This window comes from Rhinolophus hipposideros (genome assembly GCF_964194185.1).
Source record: "Rhinolophus hipposideros genome assembly, chromosome: 3".
NCBI classification, from domain to species: Eukaryota; Metazoa; Chordata; class Mammalia; order Chiroptera; family Rhinolophidae; genus Rhinolophus; species Rhinolophus hipposideros.
This window is the reverse complement of record NC_138049.1, coordinates 56559143-56581905: the sequence shown is the minus strand read 5'-3', so window position 1 is coordinate 56581905 and position 22763 is coordinate 56559143. Positions and strand designations below refer to the sequence as shown.

Genomic DNA, 22763 nt, shown 5'->3' with positions numbered 1-22763 from the left:
CCAGGGGGAAAAGAACATTTATAATATAGAACTTCCTTTTTTTACAAGCTTTTTAAAGTCTGTTGAATCAAATAGGCTTTAAATTCTTCACAAACAATAACTATTTGTGACAAGGATTCTTAGGGTTCTCCTTATGGCCTAAAGGAAAACCACGAACATTCAGTTCCACTTGTCAAACAACATGGACATTTATATATTCTTGGTTATCACTAAATACGAAGAGAAGTGAGGTTCTTTTCCAACATTCTAAGGAGAAAAAAAATACCCAACATATGAAAGTCAGAAGACCCAAGATTCACTGTGGAAGCTGGGCCTGATGCATCTGGCACCAGAGGTGGGCCTTCCGCCATACTTACCAAGTGTATGAAACCCTGATGTGGAGTTAGCATCAAGTTTTCTTAAGCTCAGATCAAATATTTGAGAACACCTTTCTCAGTGAATTATGGGAGATCTGTTCATTTTGCATAATTGTAAAATCATACCTACAACCAAACTGTCATTTCCTCTTTCCATTTCAGTCATGGATGTGGTTTAAAAAAAACAAAAAAAATCAAAAAAAATTGTTTTGCTTTTAAAAATTATAATCCAACAAATATTTTTCAGTTACAATCTATGATAAAGGCATTATAATTGGAATAGCACAAAAAGAACGTAAAACTCATTTGTACTAGTTTACAAGGAACATTTTTACTCGTTGGAAGGTATATGCATAAATAGCTTAGTGACAAGTTAGTAAGTGACAGGAAATGTGAAGTGAGAAGCATTAGGATTAAGTCAGTGACAAAAAGTTTCATATTTACCAAGTCCAACTTGGTATTTGGTTCCTAAAAGCAGCCAATACTATGTTTTTATTTAGCTTTTAATTAACATTGCTAAAAAAAAATCAAACCATACTGATTTTATACGTAGAGTGGATTTATCAGGCTATTTGAAATAGATTTGGGAATATTTTTTTAAAAAAAGATTACTTCCGTAACAAGGTGACTTTTCATTTAGAGGAGTCCTCAAAATGTGATGTAATGTCAACATTTTATAATAGAACTTCAAATTTCATAGGTGCTATTATACACTAGGCATAGAAACCACTGTTTCCGGACCATCTTTAGCTGTAGTAAAGCATTGATGTGTGGTACTTGAGATGACATTTTGAAGGGCAGTATAAATGAAGGGCATCAATAATTGGAAATGAAAGATCATAATTATAATGGTGCAACACATCATTGTTAAAATGGTCACATCTATTGAGTGTTGTTAACCAGAAAAACTTGGAATCCTGTTCAATTTGGTCATCTTGGAGAAAAAATTCGGGAAATCAAAATGGCATTACTCTAATTTTGACCTTGAGAGAAGTTATTATCTTGGACACAAGTCATAGTTTTCATCGTTTTCAATACTAGCAATACAGGTTGATGATGCTTATTTTTGTTTCACAAGTTAGTCGTGTTCTCAGAACTAAATGAGGCAACAAGAGAAATAGGTGTTTAATTAAGACTCTATTTTGCGTGGGCATTTGTAGAAGTAAATCAAAGCATCATAGTCAGATTTCCACACTTGACCAGTTTATCAGGGACTCCTAGATTTGAGGAAGAATATTTGTGGGACAGGTATTCAGGTAGGCTATAGTAGACGCAATCACAAGACAACAAATGTTTTCTGTATTCTGTATAATTCCTGTACTGGGGCCATGATTAAACTGCAGTGCTGGATAGACAAAGAGTTACTTACTGACAGTCAGGCCAGCGGGTGCATGCGTGAGACTGAAACCAAGATAGACTGTGTGTCAGAAATATGCATTGTTGATTTTCAGCTTGATGTGTTAGCCCTCATCAAGACTCAGCTCTTGGGTAGGGCATACATAAGCTAGGCTGTGGGTTATGTGCAGTGGATCTATAGATCCAGCTATGAGGCTACACACTTTTCTTCCATTCAGGAAAGTGTATTAAAATGCAAGTGAATCTGGGTGACATTAGTTCAGGGATAGGCTTAAACCTGCTCTAAGTTATAGGATAAAGTCTTGTATGAACTTTGATCACTAATTATTAGTATTTGCTTAATTGAGATGTTGAGAGACACCTGGTGATACAACAGCCCATCATGGCTACAAATGAGAACACTACCAGGGGATATACAAAAGCCGACACTTATTTTCTTGCTGCCTCCCGTGGTTTGGGAAGAGTGGTATAATGGCCGCACAGTTTACCCACAGTCCCCAAACTGGTCTATTTCCTCCCACCCAGGTCCTCACCACCCGATAATTTGCCTCACAAATGTAATTACATTTGGATATAACCCAAAAGAAGACAGTATTTGCCTTAATCATGCTCTCTTTTCTCTATCACATTCAGCAGTTAATCTGGGGAATAACTATTTTAATGATTTAATTAAAATAGAGTACACAGAAAGACTGAAGTTCAGGAACATATAAGATTTAAGAATTATTGCACTTGGAAAACTGAGGTTTAGTCCATAGCTAGTATAGCTTTGGAGACACATTTGTATAGCTCTTCTTCTGTTATTTAACTTGCCATTGATTCTGTAAGAAACAAATAGAAGGGAGGAGAGAAGCCAAATAGCCCTAAAGCAAAGGAAAATAAATACTATATAAAAAGATTCCCCACAGAACAATGTATGCACCATAATTCTGAATAGAAACTAAATTTCAAGAGAGAAGCAGTGTGACAGAAATTAAGCCTTTTTAGAAAGAAAAAAAGAATTTCCATTTACTCAAGAGAGTTTCTTGCTGTTGAACTATAATTTCCATTCAAAACGACTGCCTCTACCCTAGTACTTGGATTTTTAAGTCACAGAGTATCAGAGAATAGAGACAATCTCATAATTAGGACAGGGTATCATTTGAAAAGTTACTTTGATCTGAATAGCCAATAATTCTCTTTTGGATTGAAACAAAATTGGGGTAGATTGAAATTTTTTTTTTTTTCACAGCAGAGCTGTTATATTGCAGTTATCCGTTAATACTTTCAACTCTAGTCATTATTGCCAATTTTCCCACTTGGAAAAAACTGAATGGTCACTGGCTTTGCCTTTGTGTGTATGTGTAGGAAGGCCAGAAAGAGAGTAGGAAGCAGGGGAGCCCAATGAGGTATTTGGATAATGTTCAGAATTAGATAGACATTGGAAAGACATGGCCTGTTGTGGTTTCTTAGTTACAAGTAAACAGGAAGAGCTCATGGACATTCTTTCATTAAACTCATATGTATTGAGCATTTCCTCCCTGCTAGGTACCAGGGACATATTACCATCCCTGGCGCCAAGGAGCTTAGATTTAGTGGCGGGAGACAGGTCTATAATTAAAGCGGGCTGACAGTGACAAATATTGTGCTAGAAATCCACAGAGTGCGGCAGGGTGGAGGCAGGTAGGAGGAAGTGGTCAATTTGACCTGAACCAGGGGAGCTGCAAAGGTGAAATGGGTTCCTTCATTCCACAAGTGTGTCAGCAAGTGCTGACATGCACTTGTTTTAGGCACTAGGGATACAGCAGTGAGTAAAATAGAACATAGAACATCCTTAGAACATCCTCACTGGGTGCTGGGGGGAAACGCATTATAAATTAGCAGGCAAATACATGCAGAGGATAATTACTGATAGTGGAGTAATGTGATGGAGGATGACATGGAGAGGAAGTGGGATGTTTTAATTTAGGTAGGATGGTCAGCCAGAACAATGGAAACATAATTCCTCATCCATAGGAATTTTGCATACACTGCTTTCTCTGTTTAGAACATTCTCCCTGCGACCCCAACACCACCTTGTTTTACAATGCAGGTTTTATTATTATTCTGGTTTGTTGAAGTCAACAGATCAGGAGACAACTGCCGTTGAAAAGGTACTTTGTTACTCATAGTTCCAAAGACCAGTGGGCAAGGGGAAGCACCTGGGTTGGTCCAGAAGTAGAAGAAATCGGGAATGCATGGGCAAGAGCCTTTATTGTGGCTTCTATGGGAAAGCCAAGACAAGGCAGCGTCATTAGGCTCACAATTGTCTGGTTTCAATAGTTTGAGGAGGCTCTGGGGCTTACAAATTGTGTCTAGTTGTCTAGTACTTGGCCCTGGGATGATTAGGGCAAAGAAATGTTGCCTCCTGAAGTGTAGGAGCCAGATACAAAAGGGGGTTATGGGCCCCGGATTCGTTGGTGTGCATGCAAGTTGCTCTATTGAGCAAGTTGTTTGCTGTCTCTAAAAATTGGCTCGCCCTGGGAGGGGCTGTCTCTCCCTAGTCAGTGAAGTCCCAAATGGCCAGAGCATCAAGAATATAGAAAACAAGAAGATATACTTAATACACATCCCACCCCACCCTTTGCCACGCTGACGTTGCCTTCAGCTATCAGCTCTATGTGGCTTCTCAGGGAAGACTTCACTAACCTTTTACTCCAGGTCAAATCACCCATTATGGGCACTCAATGTAGTTTACCCTTTGTAACCTTTGCCTCAGTTATAATTTTCCATTTATTTTTAGTATGTTTTAATTAATAGCTTTCTCTTCCAGTAGACTGACGATATACTCCCTGAGGCTTGGAACTTGCCTGTTTTCCTCGTCATTTTATTGCCAGTGCTCGGTGTGGTCGTGGCATGTGGTGTGGATATGTAGACCATTGTAATGGTGGAGCCAAGCCAGGGTGAGTGGGAGTGTGGCACTGCAGGGTAAGGTCATGGAAGTCCAGCTCATGGAAGGCTATGCAGTGGCACTGAGTTTAGACTTTTAACCATAAGCAAATGGGAATCTGATAGTGGGTTTTAAACATGTGATCAGTATGGTCAGATTCTTGTAAAAAGAGAGGATTGAGAGTTTGACTGTGGAGGCAGGAATGGTAATTCAAGACCCTATTGCAGGAAGTCTGGATGGGACATGATGAGCAACAGAACGAGAAATGCTAAGGATGAAGAGGGAACAGGACTTGGTGACTGACTGGATGTGAGGGAGGAATATGGGCCACCTTTTGGAACCCAGATATGGGTGGCGGATGTGGTCATTCTCTAAGAGAGGGGAAACAGGAGAAGGTGCGTGTTTGCAAAACATAAGTTCCATGTGGACATGTTGAGTTCAATATGGCTGTAGAATATCCAAGAGATGTCCTCTTATAGGCAGTTGGGAAAACGAATTCAGAGCTTATGAGAGAGGTTTGGGCTAGTGATGTGGACGTGGCAGTCATTAACAGGTACTCCGTTTGTAATGCAATTGTGTGGTTTTTACTTTGGCTATCCTCCTTTTCCTGGATTTAATGGTATGGCTTACTTGAGACTTTGATATCTAAAGGGACCACATTCTTCATTTTGACCTCCTTGCATCAGTGATGAATCAGGGTTTATGGAGGCCAAACAGCAATGCTCAAATACAGAGTTTTGTTCCTTGCCTGCCAAACCTACTCTCTACTTTTCATGCCAGGCTGCGTGGTAAGTGATTTTCATTCATTATCCTCAGGAAAACCCTATGAACTGGTTGAACCTCCTATTTTGTAAATGGGAAATAATGGAGGTTCAATGATTGACATAAGCTCATGGTCAACGGTAAGTATTTAGGCTGGATTTGAACCAGGTCTGCCTGATTATATAGCCCTTACTCTTAACCATCCTGGGTTGGTTCCAAGTGCCAGTGTCTGCTGAGGTTTTGTTCTACCCCTGAAAGCAATTATTCTTTTCTTTCTATGGTATATAAAAGACTTATTTCAAAAAAGTCTAGAAGTGTATATATAAACATTAATAGTGATTATCTCTAAATGGTGAAATATGAATGATTTTTGTTTTCCACAGTTTGTATTTCCTGAATTTTATGAAGTGAACATTTATTACTTTTTATAACCAGAAACATAATGGCACTATTTTTGTGATCTTTTCCCCTCAGGTACAGAGTTATAGGTGGGCATTTAATGCAATTTAGCCATTGCTTCCCATCTCCTCCCATCACATTAATGGAAGTCCTTAAAAGCAGCATTATAAATGATTATCTTGCTTATACATGGTCTCTTAAAGCTTACAAAACCCATCTGCTCTAATAGGAGGAATGAGCATTGTGGCATCATGACCTCAATGAAGGTGGTTTTTCTTTTCTCCCTCAACTTCCCACTTTATACATTTTAACTACTGACGTTCTAAGTATGCATACAAAGGGAGTGCAAACATTTAACATGTATAGAAAGTGCTGGAGATTTGGGGAATTTAATGTTTTTAAGTGGAAGAGAGGAGAAAGGAAAAGATAAACATAGGAACAAACTTTTAACTGATTTTTTTTTTTTACACAAACATGTCAGTTCGGTTCCCTTTTGCTATTCATTTAGCCATTGACACTTGCCCGTTTAGCCTTCTTAGTTCTCCACTAATATAAAATGCTTTGTTAGATTGGGTTTGGGGGTTATTTAAAATTATACCTTTAGGAAACTAAAACATTTCAGGACTGTGGAAGTAGGTGTTGTATAATCACCTTCAAAAGAAACACAGCAGAAAAGAAGCACAATTGTTTAAATCCCCAATTAAGTTAAATTAATTCTCTGGTTCTCCATAGTTTTGAATTGTCCTGCTTTTAAAGTTTCAGGCTTTGAATTGGAAGAAACCGAATATTTCTATATAAAGATGCTTAAGAAAGAATATTTGGTTGCTGCTATGTAATCCAGTCCCAAAGTCTTAGTTGTATACACCTTTTTGACAGGAGACCCAGAGGGGAGAAACTCCTGTTCCTGAGCTGTGTCTGCCCCCTCTTACTTTGCAGAGCTTTGTTGATGCTGCTTCTGCGCCTGCACCTCTCTGTGTGATGTGGACTTGAGCATGTGCCTGGGGGCCTGAAAGGCACTGACGCCAACTCCCCACCCACCCCCGCTCCATCACACTTCAGGGGGACTGCAGAGCAATTTACTGGGATGCTGAAATTGTATCCAGGGCCTTCATGCAGTTAAACCTCCTTCATACATGTACTGACCATAAGTAGCTTCTTCATCCACGGGAGATGGTCCTAAAGTTTGCTGTGGAAGCTCTATGTGCAAGGGTTACACCGACTTTCCTCCCAGAGTAGAATTTACTAATCCTAAGAAGTAAGATTTGGAGAACACATTTGAACATACTTGACAAAATTGGTACTGGAGACAAAGCCTTCAGTATTCCTTTGATAAAATCTGCTGAATGAGAAGCCAGGATGTTTTGGTTGAATGGCTGTGAGTGGATCCTTACATATTTGAGTTGCAATGGATTTTTGTGGTCATCTTTAGTAGACTTCATTTTAACGATAAGCATTTATTCCTTTTCAACTGTGTTGGTAAATAGAGCTATTAAGCACCAGAATCTTATGGCTAATCCCTGAAGCCATCTGGCTTGACTCCTGTTAGGAATATAATGTCAACTCCACCAGAAGATATATAATCTAAAGTTAAAAAGAAAACAACAAGTAGCCGTGGTGATGATGCAGCTGTTACTTGGAGAGCTCTTTTTACAATATCTTTATTGTACTCATACATTTTATTATTTAGAGCAGTTTTGTCCAATAGAAACTAACAGGGACCACATATGTAATTTTAAATTTTCTAGTAGCTGTATTAAAAAACTAAGAAGAAACAGGGAAATTAATTATAATATACTTAACCCACTCTATCCAGAATAATATTTCAACATATAATAAGTACAAAAACGATTAATGCGCTATTTTATATTCTATTTTTCTTACTCTTTGCATTTGGTTTATATTTAACACTTATAGCACGTCTCAAACCAGACTAGCTGCATTTCACATGCTCAATAGCCACATGTAGCTAGTGGCTGCCATGTTGGATAGCACAGATTTAGAACATATTCCTTTAAACTTCCAAATATTAGAGAGACAAATACATTAAAATAGAATATAAATATTTTAGAAAGAGTTCTTTGTGTTTTAGAAAGAGTTCTTTGTATCTTGTGTTGTATTTTGCATTCCTTAAGTTATTGGAAGATATTACTCACACATTAATAATTACAAGTTAAAATAAGGGGGAACTAGGACACAGCCCTCTCTCATTCTGCTTGAAATAAGTAAATTTTCTATCAACACACCTGTGTGCCTACTCTGACTCTTGCAGCATTCCACAGGAGTCATGGTTCTCTGGGGACATTATTTTAGAACTCTGGCTATGAGTGTGATAGCTTGTAGCAACAAGCACAATTCCCCAAAATGAAACATTGCTACAGAAACTCATTTTTTTTCTTTTTTTAAAGATTTTATTAGGGAAGGGGAACAGGACTTCATTGGGGAACAGTATGTACTTCCAGGATTTTTTTCCAAGTCAAGTTGTCCTTTCAGTCTTAGTTGTGGAAGGCACAGCTCAGCTCCAGGTCCAGTTGTCATTGCTAGTTACAGGGGCACAGCCCACCATCCCTTGCGGGAGTCCAACCAGCAACCTTGTGGTTGAAAGGATGCGCTCCAACCAACTGAGCCATCTGGGAGCTCAGTGGCAGCTCAGCTCAAGGTGCCATGTTGAATCTTTAGTTGCAGGGGGAGCTGCCCACCATCCCTTTTGGGACTCGAGGAATCGAACTGGCAACCTTGTGGTTGAGAGCCCTCACTCCAACCAACTGAGCCATTCAGGAGGCAGCTCAACTCAAGGTGCCGTGTATAATCTTAGTTGCAGAGGGCTGAGCCCACCATCCCTTGTGGGACTCGAGGAGTTGAACGAGCAACCTTGTGGTTGAGAGCCCACTGGCCCATGTGGGAATAGAACTGGCAGCCTTCGGAGTTAGGAGCATGGAGCTCCAACCACCTAAGCCACTGGGCCAGCCCCTACAGAAACTCTTTGAAAAGGAGGGAAGGATTACAATTGGTTGTCACAATTTCCAAGTCTGATAAAAAACAAAGAACAGTTATAAATTCTTAGGTGGATTCAATATAGAATTATTCAAGATGGGAATCATTTCTGTGAGATTACATAAAACATAAAACTCTTATGTTTTAATTTCATTAAGTCAGGATGGATTGTTTTTACTCAAAGATGTACATAATTTGAAGTTTTGTAAAAAAGAGTAGAGTTAGTCTAGTTTGTGTCATCTGCTCATGACTACCACTTTACCTGCCCTCACATTATATTTAGTAGAAAAAAATTATTACCTTTGAGCTATAAAATATGGTAATGATAGAGAAAAGGTCTTCATTGGTAAAATGTTTCTAAAACTTTGCAAAATAACATTTCAATCAGTGAACCAGAAACCCCTTTCAATCCCTTTATTAAGATATCTCAATAGATTTTGTTTTTCCGGTCAATATGGCAGAGTAGGTAAATGCTGTGCTTATTACCTGCAACAACAACCATGTCAAAATTATGATTAAATCACAGAACAACCATCATTGAGAATTGCCTTGAGTCTAGCTGAACCAAAGCCCTACAACTAAGGACATGCAGAAGAAGCCACCTAGAGACTGGTAGAAGGAACAGAGACATAGAATGGGCTGGTTCCACACCCACATGTGACCATTAAAAATCAGGAGGGATATCTTGGCTGCAGACTTCCCTCCCAGTGAGGGGTCCTTGTTCCAGCTCAGGGTTCCAGTGCCTAGGAGAGAAATCCCAAGAGCTACTTGTTGTGAAAACCAGCAAAGATTGTGGTTGAGTGAGGTGGAGGGCAGCTGCTCTTCAAGGGCATAGCCTTACTCACTGACAGACTCTCTCACCCTGAGCTCCGGTGCTGGGGCAGCAGCTAAAAAAGCACCAGGGACATAAAGGGATGAACTGAGTTGTCTGACTTCAGGGAAAGAGCTGCAGGGGCAGCTTTCTCCTGAATGGAGAAGCCGGTGGAAGCCATTGTTTCTTTGGTGAGCCTGCCACTCTCCTGGCATGCAGACACAGGCTACCACCATATCTGAGTCTCCATCAACCTGGCCAACACTGTTTATTTGCACTGCTCTGGTGATTCTGAGACAACCCCCCCACCCACCCACCCAACTTTCAGGCACATCTAAGCTGCCACCAGTGGCTTTTCTGTATAAATGCCTGCCTTAACTCATGTTTCAGGCTTTCCTAAAATCTCTCAAAGGTTCACAAAACCCAAACAAGCAGTATCTGGATTCAGAGTATCCAGCACCTTTGGCTGAACAGCCCTAAGCCTGGCACTAGTGGAAGCCAGCCTTTGTTCTCAGCTTGGCCTCTTCATGCACATCCCAGCACAGTGGGGCAGTGGCCATCTGCTGATTGTGTTGGGGCTCATACCAGGTGGTCCCAGGCAGGGCACAGGCTGCAGCTGAAATTGGCCTGCAGTCGGTCGTCTTCCAGTGGGCATCAGGGATGGCACACCCATTGGCCAGCTTTGGATAGAGCTGAAGCATCATCCAGCTGCCTCTGAAGATGACAAACTCAAAGGGCAGAATGGGCAGGCACCAGAACCCTACTAAAGTGAGTCCTGCTTTGTAGGGTCAGCCCCTGCACCATACCTTCCCCCCTGTAGTCAGGGATAGTCCTCACAACCAATCAGCCTGAGGATCAGTCCTTCCCACTGACATGCAGAGAGCATCCAAGGCTCAACTACAACAGGAGGGCACACACAATACACAAAAGGGACATACTTGGAGTATCTGGCTCTGGTGACTAGGGAGACTACGCCACTAGGCCCCACAGGACACTTACTACATAAGGCCACTCTACTAAGACTTGGAAACATAGCAGCCCTACCTAATACGAAGAACAAATACTGGGAGGAAGCCAAACTGGGGAGACAAAGAAAAATCTCCCAAATTAAAGAACAGAACAAAACTCCAGAAAAAGAACTAAACAAAATAGAGATAAGCAACCTACCAGGTGCAGAGTTCAAAACACTGGTTATAAGGATGCTCGGTGATCTCAGGGAGAACTTCAACAAAGAGATTGGAAACATAAAAATGGAGGTAGAAAACATAAAAAAGAACTAATCATGAATAAAGAATATAAGAGCTAAAATGAAAAATACATTAGAAGGACTCAATAGTATTTTAGATGAAGCAGAGGATTGAGCCAGATGAGGTAGCAGAAGATGAGGTAGCAGAAGACACCCAATCACAACAGCAAAAAGAAAAAAGAATCCAAAAAAAATGAGAACAGTTTAAGGGGCCTCTGGGACAATATCTAGCATACTAACATTCACATCATAGGGGTACCAGAATAAGAAAGAGAGCAAGGAATTGAAAACCTATTTGAAGAAATAATGACAGAAAACTGCCCTACCCTGGCAAAGGAAATGGATATTCAAGCTCAGAAAGCTCAAGCAAGATGAACCCAAAGAGCCCCACATCAAAGTTAAAGACAAAGACAAAATCTTAAAAGCAGCAAGAGAAAAGCAGTTAGTTACCTACAAAGGAGCTTCCATTAGACTGTCTGCTGATTTCTCAACAGAAACTGTGCAGGCCAGAAGGGATTGGCACAAAATATTGAAAGTGATGAAAGGCAAGGACCTGCAACCAAGATTACTCTACCCAGCAAAGCTATCATTTAGAATCAAAAGACAGATGAGATGAAGAACTATCCAGATAAGAAAAATCTAAAGGAGTTCGTCTCCACCAAACCAGTATTGCTAGGAATGTTAGAGGGACTTCTTTAAGATGAAAGAATAATAAAAAATATGAATAATAAAATGGCAACAATTATATGTCTATCAACAATTACTTTAAATTTAAATAGATTAAATGTTCCAATCAGAAGACATAGGTGGCTGAATGGATAAGAAAATAAGACCTCTACATATGCTGTCTACAAGAGACTTATTTCAGATTAAAAGACACACACAGACTGAAAGTAAAGGGATGAAAAAAGGTATTTCATGAAAATGGAAACATAACAAAAGCTGGGGTAGCAATACTTATACCAGACAAAGTAGACTTTAAAACAAAGACTAACAAGAGACAATGACCTAGTAATCCCACTTCTGGGTATTTAGCCAAAGAAACCCAAAACACAGCTTCGAAGGAATGTGGGCATCCATATGTTCATTGCAGCATTGTTTACAACAGCCAAGATATGAAGCAACTTGGGTGTCCCTGAATGGATGAATGAATAAAGAAGAAGTGGTACATATATACAACGGAAGGTTACTCAGCCATAAGAAAAGAATGAAATCTTGCCATCTGCAACAACGTGGATGGACCTAGAAGGTGTTGTGCTGAGTGTAGTAATTCAGAGAACGAAAGACAAATGCCATATGATTTCACTTATAAGTAGAATCTAAAAAACAAAATAAACAAACAAAACAGAAATAAATTCATAGCTACAGAGAGCATTTTGATGGTTACCAGATGGGAAGGGGTTTTTGGGGTGAGTAAAAGGGGAAGGGATTAGGAAGTACAAATTGGTTGTTACACAGTAATCATGGGGATGTGGAGTATAGCATAGGGAATATAGTCAATAATATTGTAATAACTATGTATGGTATTAGATGGATACTAGAATTATTGGGGTGATAGATAGGTTGGGGGATAAGCGACAGGGTGAAAATGGTAAAGGGATTAAGAAATACAAATTGGTAATTACAAACTGGTCATGGGGATGTAACGTAAAACATAGATAATATAGACAATAATGTAGTAATAACAATGTACAGTGCCAGGTGAGTACGAGACTACTCAGGGGGATCACTTCTTAAATTACATGAATGTCTATCCACTATGCTCTACACCTAAAATTAATATAAAATAATATTGAATGTCAACTGTAATTGAAAAATTAAAAAGGGGGGAAGGTGAAGTGGAATGAAAAAAAAATTTAAATATATGGCTTTTAAGGAGAAATTTGAGGAGAAATGATGAATTCTAGAACAGCAGTTCTTTGTCCAGAGCCTTATAATTGAAAGTTTTCTTAAACATTCTTAATTGAGTGCAGTCCCATTTGTCCTACTCTTGTCATGCAAACCTTAGTGAGTCAATCTGAATTTCTTGCCTGCTCTTTCTTGGATTGATTTCTAAGAGATCTTTTTTTTTCCCCATTTTTATTTTATTTTATTTTATTTTTGGCGCCCAGGAATTAAATAGCTTTAATTACTTGGATCTGTACAGACTTGCTGACCTCTTTAACCTCACTTTGTTGGAGAAGGCAGTGATCGATTTCTTAGTGAAACATCTCTCTGAACTCCTGAAGAGTCGCCCTGAAGACGTTCTAACGCTTCCTTATTGTCTGCTTCAGGAGGTCCTGAAGAGTGACCGCCTGACCTCCCTGAGTGAAGAGCAGATCTGGCAGGTAAGGGCACTCTGCATGGGTCTCTTATGGCGTGGAGAGGGCATGGAATGATTATAAGTTAAAGAATGGAGGAACAATGACAAGTATTTTGTTTGGTTTGGTCCTCATCGGACTTGAAGTCTTGCTCCCTTGATGGCCAAGTGATTGGAGAACACCAGCCCCTGAGGCTTGGAGGCCTCGGCTGGCTCAGCTTCACTCAGGGATTTGCAGGTGAGATTCCTTAGACCCTCGCTGTGGCTTCCCAAAACCCTAAGGGGGTTAGATCAGAAAGAGTCAAGGGTTCTTTTTTCTTCCAATAAAAATAGTTTCTGAATATGAGGAGAATGGATTGTCAAGGGCTATTTTAGCAGATTTAAGACCAAATGGAATCAGAATAAATTCTGGGCTTTCCTGTAAACTATTCAGGAATATTTCTTTATTGTAGCAGAGAGCAGCTAAGACCTTAAATGAAACGAAGCTCTTCTTGCACTACAATGGAAAAATCTCCCCCGCTTACTCGTTTTGCATTCATTGCTCTTTTCCTAAGCTCTGCCTTTTCGCCTGACATAGCATTCTTTTCAAATACCCTTTGTCTCAGGACAGGAGAATGTTTTGTTTTCAAGTTGATTATTCAATTTAAATCCTTTTTCCGCCCATCTGCAGTGACTATCTTTGAACAATCCACCTGGTGTCTTTGGGAAACAGTCAGAGCCCACCTTTACCCCTTTGTCTTACACTGTCCATCTCACTCTCTGAAGCACTGGCTGGTCATATTGTTACTTCTAGGGCATCATACCTTCAAGATTTAATGATTATTTGAAAAAATATTTGTATACAGAATATAAGGGAAAATAGGAAGTCTTCTATTAACTGATAAGGCAGTGAATTCCTGGTACCTTATAAAATGACATTCAGAGAATACTCTAATTCTGGCCCAAACAGAGTCAGAAGTAGCTGTTAATAATTCAGCATCTGACTCTGCTGGTGGATAATTTTCCTGATCTCTTCCTCCCTTTCTTTTTTCGTATGACTTTAATCAGCAACTTCCGTCTTCACTGTTGCTTCCACTACTGAGGGTAATAAGAGCTACGGTACTGAGGGCCTTCCAGGACCCAGGCTTTTTGCAAACATATTGACTTATCACAAGCCTGAAGGATGGCTGTTATCACCCCACCTACCAGATGAGCAAAATGAGGCTGGTGTGTCTTGCGTAGGTTTACAGTACAGAACTAGCCTTCAAATCCAAGTCTACTGATACCTGCCATCATCACATTGTCTTGACAAAGAAAATATAAGGAATGAAAAACAAGCCCTCAACTTTTTTTCTGCTTAGGTATTTCTCATAATATTTATTCAGGCAGAGGTCAAAAGTGTTGTTGAGAATGAGTTTTGGGTACGCATTTTAATTATTTATTGTTCTCCTTGCAAACACAAATCATCAAAATTTTCTGGTCAATTCAAAGTGGGAAATTGCCAAATTTGTCTTCACTTCCCAAAGGGAAAAGGAAAGACTTGGAATGAATTCTGCATTTAATTGTTTATAACTGAATTGGGATCTGAACGAACCATCCTAGTGGCTTCTACCTCTTTTTGTGATGTGGCTGAAGGCATTGCCAGAAATGAATATGGTAACGTGGAAATGTCTGAGTGTCCAAAAAATTCCATACTGTCCACTTAAGAGTTATCGTAATTGCCCCTTTAAAAGGTTACTGATACTATAATGTAGAATTTTAAAAACTGCTTTCTGCTGCAGGCAATACTGTTTTTATACCTGGTCCTCAAGAACGAATTAAAAAGTCTCACATAAATATGATCAGTTTGGGCATTCAACAAGCAATAAGAAACTGTTTTTGCTTTCTCTTAGTAAATAAGTAATTCCCTCATACTAGACCCAATGGAGAAAAATCAAATCAGACCAGGTAGATTGCCTCAAGTATAGTTAAGTTCATCATTTTTGCTGAGGTTATACTAGTAATGCAATATACCATGGAAGAATCTAATATTCTGCCCAGGGTGAAGATTGGGTATGCCGGCGGATTAGTGTCAGGGTGCTTTAGAGAAGTGAAACTTGATGGACAGGCTGGAGACAGATCTACAGAATCTCATTAAATTGCTGAATTGTTCATTATGGAGCGTTCTCACTGTAATAAAGTGCTCATTGACTTTGACAAATCCCCATCCCATGTCTTAAAGAAGAACAGCGAAGTGAGAGGTGTTGGGGAGGAGAAAGAAAATTGGCACAAAGTCAGACAGGTAATAGAAAAGTGGATGGAGGGTAGTGCTCTTTGATTAATATGTACAACTGGTAACTTATGGGAGAGCCCAGTAAACACACACACATCCACACACATCCGCACGTTTACACATGTGGCTCTCCTACAATCTACAATCTGACTATGTAACCTGGGACATTCCTTTTATTTTGGTGAAAGGCCTAAATTTCATTATTCACTGGACTGGACGCAGTCTGGGTCTGAAGATGTGTCATGAGAACCTTCGAATTATCCTCACTAAACAAACTCTTTTTGCCTTTTTCTTGCTGTCCCTCATCTAATCCTTTTCCTGATAAAATGTGCTGCAGGCCATAATAACCATTCAGTGGATCTGGAAAGCTGTGAAATCCCCCAAGAGCATGCCTGCTATCTGCTCCTTTTTTTTTTTTTTCATCTGACCTTTTCAAACTTTATCTTAAGTCTCTTCTTTCACAGAGGGCCTCTTCATCCCCTATAGACAATTTTTTTTCTCCTTTCCATTGCCTGAAACTATTTGATTTATTAGTGAACTTCCCTTTATAGTCACAGTGATGTAAATACTGCACCATATACACACATTAGTGTATAAGGACATACAAGACCTCTCAAAAAAATTTTTTTTTAATTCTGTTCAATTCAGCTCAGTAATTTGGTCTTATAGTTTCAAGGCCAGCAATTTCTCAGGTTCCACATGAAGGACACCAAATTGGTTATGGAACTCAAAGAAAGGGGAGGCTAAAATGAGCAAAGCAGGCTGAAGAGGAAGCATGAGACATGAGGTCACTTGCATTCGTGACCTAGCAAATCTCCGCCAGTTTTATTTTGCTTTCAGGTGTTAACTCTAATTTAGGACTTTGTTTCAATAGGGCCCTGTGAAATTTCTCCTGTTAGATTCAACATGTAGTTTCAGATGACTGAGCAGGGGCAGGAGGGGGTGGAGATCCAACTATAAAACTTAGAGTGGAATAGTGAAACAATTCCAAAGGGTCTGTGTCCATTTTCATAGGACGCGCTGGCTAATCTTAGTTTTTTTCTAAGGAAAGTGCAGTCTCTGCCTTTTCCTACCTCAGATCCTCTTTCACCAGAGCGGAGGAGATTACTTTCCATGGGAGTATAGTTTGTAGAAGAAGCTGGAATATAATGTAAATTCTTATATTTGTTAGTGTAGAGAGAAGGCGTGGCTCTCGATCCATCAGTATTTTTTGAGGGCCTACTAAATGCCCAAGACCACGCAGCAGCGTTAGGTAGAGTACAGATTTGCTATTCCAGCCCCCCTCTCTGTTCTCACCCCAGCTGGGGGGGGGGTCCTTATGATTTTAAACCAGAATTCAGCTCTCTGGATTATTATTTCTTCTCTGAAATGGCAGAAACAAGAAGGATATGTTTAAACGGATAAATATAGTTTGTGGAAATAAAAATGAGTATTTCTTAAGTGCCTAATATGTGGTATGCACAGTGTTAGAAGCTAGACCTGGGATAAAAAGGTTTATCAAACTGTTTAATTGTTCATGTAGACAGATTTAGTTTAGTGTCATCTCTGAATGTGGAGAGGGTTTCTTCCCCTTTAATTATTAATTTAGTAACTGTTTCCTACTTTTAGTGAAAAGGGGCTTATTATTTTTATAAGGACAGTCCACATGTCAGTAGCTTTCTTCCCTTTTAATCTTGGTTTGTATTTTGAGCCTAACTTTGTCTGCACTTAATGGTTAGTAAGACCAAACAAGTCAGTGGTTACATGGCTGATGTAGAGAAAGATCAGATATTAGCCGTCTGCTTTGTCCTAGTCATATCCCATTTTAGTATGGCAAGAGGGACCAAGTCACCTGGTTTGGGGCTGGGGGGCAATCGTGTTTACGCTTGTCTTTGCTTATACGTCCCCAGAGGCAGAGGCTGTAGCGCCTGTCATGTTTATGTTGAGCACCGCTATGTTATTCTCTTACACTCTTATCAATAATAGATAAAAACAATAATGTAGAGCTTTCATATTAAAATGTATTGAACGGATAATAAGACATCCTACTATTCCTACATAAGGCTGTATTTGTTCTAGGAACATAGGTATACAGAGTGAGTTTGGCCTTTTAAAACTACATGTTTCCTTGTGTTTTTGTTGGAAATTTGCATCTGTATGTCATACTGCTAATAACACGCTCATTTTGTATCTGTAGAGACGTACGTCAGGTCTTGTTTAGAGGAGTTAACAACCTCAGATGAAGTGGGTTTTTGGTGACCCCTCCCTGGGCTTTTATCAGCACCACAAAACCATCCGTATTAGTTTGATTTAATCATGTTCCTCAAAAGGAGTTACAGGAGGTGAACCCAAACAAAAAACTACTTTCCCTTTATAGTTGGAAAACAGAGGGCACTAGTAATAGACTCAGCTTGTGTCTTTTCTCTCTTCGATGATAAATTGATCCAAATACACCTCTGGCCAGTGGTGAAGCAGGAGCTGCAAAGAGTACTTAATATATGCCCAACGATACTGTCATCATACTGCATGTTTGAATATCACACCACTGCTTGAGAATGCTTCTGCATTCATCATTGCTTTGTTCTCCTATGGTACAAATGGGGAAACTGAGTTAACACAGTTCAAAATCAAATTTATGTCTTCTAATTTGGGGGCTGTTTCCACTTTGGTTCACAGCTTCTTAATTCATACTAGAAGCTCAAAGTACTAGGGAGTGGTGGACACAGAGGTGAATTAAGTTAATCCGGTGACTTTAACGAGATTAGGAAGGGCCTGACCAATTCTGTTCTGGTGGGGGGAAAGGGGGGTGCCCACAGATCGATAGGATAATGGCCAACTCTCCCTGCCTCCGTGTGTTTGTCATGTTGCTGATTTCTAATTCTGTGCTTTGTGACGTGTGCTTCATTCATTCTTTCATTCATTTCAAACAGTTACTGAATATCCACTGTGCCCAGTCACGTGCTTGCGAGCATTGCTATTTCCTGCTGCGTGATGGCTTCTGGGCCGTCAGTAGTGGACAGGACTGACGTGGCCCTGCTTTCAGGGATCTTAGAATCTGATGTGGAGCTGGCCACTGCTACTCCTCCCCACCATGCCTGAGTGGGGACTGACTCGTGCCGACTAGTTTAATGATTTCTTTGCTAACTTTGGGCATGTTGCGATGATATGGGTACATTGGAAAATGAAGTGCTTTTGTTTGGACATTTCAACACCCCCCAGTGTGTCTTTCCCTTTTCTTTGGTGCTTTGCTCATTGTTAATTCTTGTTCATTGTAGGTACCCTCTAAACAGTTTTGCAAGCCATCATCCATCCATGTGGTATAGTCCAAGCCTTAAAGAAATCAGACTGTGGGTGGTCACTTAATAAAAACGTCCATTAATAGTGTTCTCATTTTTAACACTTGATAAATAGACATGGAATGAAATACATGGATAAGAGGCCTGAGACCTCTTATCCCCAAACAAAATTGTAAACTTTCATCATATTCCTGCCCTGCCTCAATTCCATTTCATATATGCATGTGTCATTACTGTTTTTTTCAGATAGGCACTTTCTGGGCATCTTCACGATATCTTGTTTTATTTTTTCACTAACTCCCTTAAACTAAATGTGTGCCGTTTCTCGATTTTCTTCCCCGAAACTTCCAGCAGCTCCTCCAAGCTGCATACAATCTTTTCTACAGATGTGATGAGCGTATCTCCATTTCCATCTTAGTAGATGTTAGTGAAGAGAATAAACAGAGGCTCCTTTGCATCCCAAATAGTGCTGTGCCCAGAAGATGTTTTCTCCTCTTAGGACCCCCAAACTGGACTCGGAGCAATGCTGCTATTTCAGGGCTGGGTGCTCCAGTGAGTGTGTATTTAGTCATCCATCCTGATCTATTGGCAGCTAATTCCTCTGTGAGGACTCATCCCTGAGGAGCCTGACTGGTGCCTTGCTGTTTGTCTGGGCTGTGTGCCTTTGTGAGACGCATGGCACCTCCATTTCACAGGGACTTTGCTTCAGCTAATCCTCAGTGTTAGAGCTGTTTGCTGTCAAGTAGCTGTGAGGGGCAATGATTACCAGAAATTACAGGAGACCGAACTCGTATTCATAGGCTGCTGTTCCCATGAGTTAATAGTTTTTTTTTCTTCTTCTTCTTCTTCTTTTTTAAATGAGTGAAACAGAACAACAAGGTGATTTATGAGATATGACATATTTATGTTCTCTGCTTCTAATTTTCATTGTGATTCATGTTGTTTCCAGACTGATATTTTTGTTGGTGCTGCTGTGAGAAAGAAAATGACTGGAGAATATTACTTATGCATTGGTGGCCTGCAGTAATATTGCTGCTACCTGGGTTATCAGGGATTTAAAAATAAAATGCAACTGTAAGCTATACATGAGGTAGAAACCCTGAGGCTAGGAACAGAATTTCATTAACAATAACAACAACAATAACAATTCTTTACAATCCTGGAGCGCTATATAATTTTAAAGCATTTTTACACACATCATTTTACTTGAGCCTCTCATCAGCCTTGTTAAGGTTGATAAAGCAAGTATTATCCAAATTTTAAAAAGTGAAGAAAAGATAAGATCACAGAGGTTAAATGATTGACTCACTTTACAGTATAGGTTTCAGCATAGGTCTCACTGTATTTTCTTGAAATACACCAAGTCTCTAAGAAAACAACCTCAAAGTATCAGATACATCTTCTCATAAGTCAAAGAGGTTATGTTACTCTATAACGAGAGAGCCAGCAGTATACATTTCCTAATAAACTAACAATTTTCATTTTCACCTGTTGTGCAGCTTTGTGGGAAGTTGCAAAAATGACTCCAATAAAAGTAGTACGGGAAGATGTTGCTGAGGGTCTTTCTTTATCAGTGCCTGGAAAATTGGTGCTCTAGTATTTTGATGAGGAAAAATGGATGGAGAATTCTGACGGAGGTAGGGAATAGCTCTTCATTCCTTCAGGGTACAAGATGATGAAGTATAAAGCAGGGAGAGAAGGCCCATAAGGGAGTATCATTTTAAAATCCGATCAAGATATTTAAAACAGTGTGGAAAAGAACCTGGAGCCATTATTTTTTGCTGCGGCTATGTAGACTGTGCAGAGGAAAGTCTGCAGGCGTTGTTAGAGATTGCATGGAACGAACAGACACGATTAATTATTATATCTTCATTTTATACCCAATATATTGAAAATTTAGAAATTTATGCAGCAGAAATTGATAGTTGGGTGATGGCCTCATATGGGGTTTCAGAGAAAGGGAGTATTGACATAAGAAACGTCCAAATCTGTAGAGAATTTTTGTAAGAGTTTCTCTGAGCCAAACTGACAACATTGCCAGGAAGCAAGATCTGAAATGCTCCGCAGAATCGCAGAATGACAAATTTTCAGTCTCCTTCATACATTTTGAATTAAGGAGGGAGCATAAGGAAGATTACATGAAGATGGGAGAAAGCAAGGTACAGGATAGTTAACAAGACTGTGTGCTCCCTTGAGGGTGGTTAATCCTCCAAGGGGTCTGCAAAAGAAGCATTTCAAAGGTGTGTTAAGCTAGATGCCCAAAAACAATGGACAGGGCTTGCTTAAGGTGAAGGTACACCTTTTATAGGCCTGGGGCATGACTATCCACTATGACCTGCTTGATTGGGAATTTATGATCTGATCATCACCCTGTGAGGTTACTTTTGGTCACTGAACTTTTATATATCCCTTTTTTGTCCATAGGAAAAAACTAGTAATTTATTGAAATAAATAAATATTAGTGTCTTTACAATAGGAATGAGTCTGTGGCCCATATCCTGCATCACCAGACTGTGTCTATGGGAATCCTTCTGAGGCCAGTTGAGTGCCCAGGTACCACGGTGTTCATGCCAGTTGACCATGTCAGCCCGTAACGATTTCCTGTTCTGGGCATTCTAAGGGAGAAGGTCTAAACTTAGCCATGGAGTGGCTCAGAGGCCCTGGAATTATTTACATTCAAAAGAGCTGTTTGAAGAAGGCTTGACATTTATTGCTGGATACTGACATCCTTACACATTGATTCTCCCACCTCTGCCTCCAGAACTTGTGCTACAAGCAAAAACAAAGAAGAACACCTCACCATGACACACCTGGAGGAGAAAAGTAGCCGTTCTAAGATAGTAAGCATGGGCAGCACTCATAGAGAAATATAATTCCTTGACTAATTTTTGTGCCCACAATACAAAGCAATGCATTCTCTGTGGTGAGATTCTTCTCCTGAGTCTGACCACTTCCTCGTTACATGGGGTGGCACATTGGAGGAATGAAAACAGATTTCAATATTCTGGTGCATAAAATATAATCAGAGGGAAAAAATCCTCTTAGGAGAAAACAAAGTCCTTGATGGGTTCTAAAGATAGATATCACAGATTTTTTTTCATTGTTCTTTTTGTCTATAGGAAGTATTATAAGTCAGTTTCCATAACTGGCACAGATCTTATGCTTCAAGAACAAAAGCTAAAAAAAGAGCCCTGCCTGCTGGAGGCTAAATGCACATACCTTCTTTGTGTGTGTTCTTGTTAATGAGAAATGGTCACCTCCTCTGCCCACAAAAGTAAATCAAGTAATTGAAGGAGTGATGGATGGTGTGCAAAAGTTTAAATGTTTTAGGAGGACCTATCTTACTAACACTTTTAAACAAGTGAGCATAATATCATTAATTTTGATTAATTCATTGGTTCTTAATATAGCTTTTAATTTGTAATTCTACGTGAATTACAATGTAATTTGCCATTAATTATACTAAATTGACTATAAGTCAGCCAATCACAGTGGGAAATTACTTACAGATGAAAGTACAACTAAGCCTCTCCATCCAGAAAGGATGACACTTAGTTAAATGCACGTTAGGCATCCCTCGCTTTGGCTGTGAGAATGGCATTGAACCTGCTGAGAACTAGCAGCAATTTTTTTTTCTTAATCTGCCCACTTCTGGGACTAAGTGTTCTTTGGAGTGAAGCTCAAGATACAGGATAAATGATAAAGTAAACAAAGAGGTGACTTATCAGGTTTGCCAGGTCCCCTGAAAAATCTGTCTGTTCTTCTCATCTCATGTAAGATTTAGGCCATGCGGAGAGGTTGTGCGGTGCTTCCAAATGATTAATTCCACACCTTTTGGATGCTAGGGGTGAGGACAGGCACTTACCCAGGTTGGCCTGCTCTTCCTCCCCATGCTCTGAGCCAGCTAGGAAATCCTGTTTTAAATCCCATGTGCTATCAGTATCCTGAAGCCACTCCTATTTGACCAATACACAAACCGCCTTCTGGACAGAAGGATGTTGTGCCAGCACCACACTGGGAGAAGAACTCACCCTCCAGGATATGAGAGAGCATGTGTGTGTCATTGGGAAAGCTTGCCAGAGGTGCCTGTGTGCACACAAGTAAAGTGA

At 39.8% G+C, this 22763-nt stretch overlaps 1 protein-coding gene across 5 annotated transcripts in view; it reads left to right on the top strand.

Annotated features, from left to right (window-relative positions):
* Positions 1–22763, top strand: part of KLHL32 (kelch like family member 32) — a 191974-nt gene that overhangs the window by 118555 nt on the left and 50656 nt on the right. For 2 of the 5 annotated variants that reach the window (XM_081044937.1, XM_081044938.1), the window contains one exon: positions 12941–13156. The exons of 2 other annotated variants lie outside the window; for them this stretch is intronic. In XM_081044937.1, coding sequence (XP_080901063.1) covers positions 12941–13156 — 216 coding nt within the window. The remainder of the gene's footprint in view (positions 1–12940; positions 13157–22763) is intronic. One more of the 5 variants, XM_081044939.1, reaches the window with a different exon arrangement.